The sequence below is a fragment of the Lolium perenne genome, chromosome 7 (genome assembly GCF_019359855.2).
Source record: "Lolium perenne isolate Kyuss_39 chromosome 7, Kyuss_2.0, whole genome shotgun sequence".
Lineage (NCBI taxonomy): Eukaryota > Viridiplantae > Streptophyta > Magnoliopsida > Poales > Poaceae > Lolium > Lolium perenne.
In genome coordinates, this window is record NC_067250.2 from 143,080,640 (window position 1) to 143,083,794 (window position 3,155).

The window sequence follows — 3,155 nt, forward strand, 5'->3', positions numbered from 1 at the left end:
TCAAGCAGCGTCCTATTTTTTTTTTTTTTACCTCGAGGTCATGAACACCAAGCCCCTTGATCCTTGAGCTGACACACAACTCTCCACTTCGTTAGCCGGTATTTTTCCAAATTGTAGATCACGAGCAGCAGTGGTTCCAATTTCCAAAGTAATCACCCAGGCTGGCAACACAGGCGCTGATATACGCGTGAAGACGAGTCATTTGGTTATTCAAGTCGGCACAACGTACATTGTCTGTATAATACAGATTGTATTGTAACCTTAGAAATTGAACAGAAATCATCCTGCACATCGCTCTCTGTACAACCTTGCATTCCTCTGCACAACCTTACATATACACATATCACCATCGTAGTATGGATAGCTGGTCCTTGCTCTTCAAAAAGCGAGCTGGGACGGAGCTAGAAACGCGAAAATTCCTCCCAAAAACCCCAAACTGAAGGATTTAAATGTACAAGGCATGTCCTATACTCGAATGACACGGTCACCAGCCGGCGGCGCGACCGGCGGAGGCGGTTGGCGATGCTCGTAGACCCGGTGGATTTCGTTGATGAGCCACCTCGCTCTCTTGCCCGCCACAGGGCTGCCGTCGGCCATGAGCGCGTACAGCGCCGGCATCAGCGCCGGCATCTTGCCCATCAGGGCGACGACCTTGTCGCCTCCGTGCCGGCACAGGGATGCCAGCAGCGACACGCAGTGGTCCTTACCCGACCGAGACGACGACGCGCCGAGGGAGTCGACGACGCTCGTGACGAGCTCCGAGCTGGCCAGGATGGCCGTGGCGCCGGCCGGCTGCTCGGCGATCCTCGCGAGGAGCGCGACGGAGTCGTTCACGATGTCCTCGCGGTCGCTGGAAATGAGGTTGGCGAGCACGGCCACTGCGCCAGCCGACACCGCCTTCGCGATGCTGGCGGCGCCCTGGAGCACCCCGTAGAGGCTGACCAGCGCGTTCTTGCGGCCTCGGTAGGTGCCCTCCCTCATGAGGTGGACGAGCGTCGGGATGGCCTCCGGGATGCGGCCGATCTCCTTGCAGTAGTCGGCGTTGGAGGAGAGGTAGAAGAGGATGGCCGCCGCGTTCTGCTGCGCCTCCACCTTGGCCGCGACGTTGACGGCGTCGACGACGAGGCTGAGCCCGCCGGCCTCCACGAGCGCGCGCCGCCCGGCCGCGTGCTTGGACAGGTTGAGCAGGCTGGCCACGGCGTTGTCCTGGACGGACGCGTCCGCGGAGGAGAGCAGGTGGAGCAGCCACGGCACGGCGTCGGCCTCCACGAGGCACGCGCGGTGGAACACGTTGCGCTTCGCCAGCTTCCGGACCTCGTACGCCGCCTTCTTCTGCTCCTCCGGCGTGCCCCTGGAGAGCCTCGCGATGAGGCAGGCCACGGCGACGCGCACGCCTCCGGCCGCCGCCGGGCCGAACGCCGCGGCGGTCTTGTCCACCGCGGACCGGTGCTTGCTGCTCGGCTGCTCGTGGAGCGAGACCCCGTTGCGGAGGAGCAGCTGCTGGACGATGCCGCGCACCGCCACGTTCGGCACGAAGTGGGCGCTGCGGAGCCTCTCGCCGGTGACGGGGCACGTCCGGCACCCGCTCTTGACCCACCGTTTGATGGACGTCCGGTCGTATGTCTGACCCGTGGCCACGGTCACCGGGTCGGTCATCAGCTCCAGCGTGATCGGGCACAGCAGCGCCTCCTGGCTGGGCGACCACGGCGGGCAGCTCGCTGCCGGCGTCGGCTCGGGCGCGGTCGCGTCAGCTTTTTTCTTGGTATCAACCCGGTCGAACAAGACGACGCGACAGTACACCAGGAACGCCATGAGGCCGCTGATGAGCACGAGGTCGTTGTCGTTCTCTCGGCCGTCCTCCAAGCGCTCCAGCAGCTCGGCCTCCAGGAAAGCCACCTCCTCGGCGCAGTCCCACCAGGTCGTGATGCCGACGCGGCCGAGCACCATCTTCGCGTCATCGGCGTGCGGCGCGGCGCTGGTCCTGAACTTGGCGAGCATGGAGCGCACGCTCCACGCCGCGCGGCCGTCGTCCGCGTCGGGCCCCACCGCCGCGCGCCACGCCTGGTCGGATACAAGCCTCGCGAGCTCCCCGGCCTCGGCGGACGACCCGACCACGTCCGCCGGCAGCACGTCCATCGCCGTGGCGACGGAGCCGAGGACGAACCGGAGCTCGGAGGCGACCAGGTCGGCGTTCATCAGCACCCACAGCCTCGCACCTCGCCTGGCGCAGTCCGCGAGCAGGAGCCGAAGCTTCTGCATCGCCACGTGCAGCTCGGAGAGGCCGAGCACCGCGGCGCCGGGGAGCGTCACGGCGGCCGACGCCTCGCGGAGCTCCTCGAGGAAGGCGAGGAGGACGCGCGTGATGCGCAGGGCCTCGCCGGCCCCTCGCCGGAGCACGGGGAACGCCCCGGCGTCACGGCTGGCGACGTCGGCCGCGAGGGCGAGGAGCGACGTCAGCAGCGTCCCTGGGGAGATGGCCTCGCACGGGCACACCGCCGGCAGCGCCAGCATCCGGCGAGCCGGCGGCGCCTTACGGTCGTGTGGCGGCATCTCGCTTGCGAATTGTGATGCGATGGATCGATGGCAAATTGGATTTGGAGGGAAGCCGATCGACAGAACAAAAAGGGCATGTACAAAATCTGTTGCGCGGGTGGCGGGCGAGAGAAATCTGTCCTCTTCTCACTCTTGTTTTCGCGGCGGCCAAAAGCTATTTGTAGCGACGACGTACACGTGTTCTTTCACGTGGGCAAGATTCACGGGACGGCGACACGTGTCCATCAGCAGACATGGACGGCCATGGATTTGGCTGCGCGCGGGCGGTGCTTCCCCGATGGTGGCGCGTCGGAATCTGGCGACGGCCGGTGGACGGCAGCTTCCGGGACGCGCCGATTTTATGATTGCACACTGATTCAAATGGATGATGATGCATGGGCTTGCTCGATTAGCTGCGAATTGAGAAGATAGTATCTTCAAGATACGGTTGTTTGTTTGGGCAAGTATAATACTCTTTCAGCTCTAAATACTTGTCGCTACCGGCCGGAGGAGTACTTGATGTACTCGCTCCGTTTCAATCTACTCCATATGTTTCGATGTGTAAGCCTTGTATCTAAAAAAGTTAAACTAAGTAAGTTTTAGTTATTATTTCTAATTATTAA

At 62.9% G+C, this 3,155-nt stretch overlaps 1 protein-coding gene across 1 annotated transcript; it reads right to left on the bottom strand.

Moving 5' to 3' along the window:
• Positions 1 to 268: 268 nt before the first annotated feature.
• On the bottom strand, positions 269 to 2,770 carry LOC127318600 (U-box domain-containing protein 19-like). The gene has a single exon (XM_051349083.2). The coding sequence runs from the start codon at positions 2,548 to 2,550 to the stop codon at positions 466 to 468; it is 2,085 nt and encodes a 694-aa protein (XP_051205043.1). The 5' UTR covers positions 2,551 to 2,770; the 3' UTR covers positions 269 to 465.
• Positions 2,771 to 3,155: the final 385 nt, after the last annotated feature.

Coding starts and splice junctions, on each gene's coding strand:
- LOC127318600 (XM_051349083.2), bottom strand. CDS start 2,550: ATGCCGCCACACGACCGTAAGGCGCCGCCGGCTCGCCGGATGCTGGCG.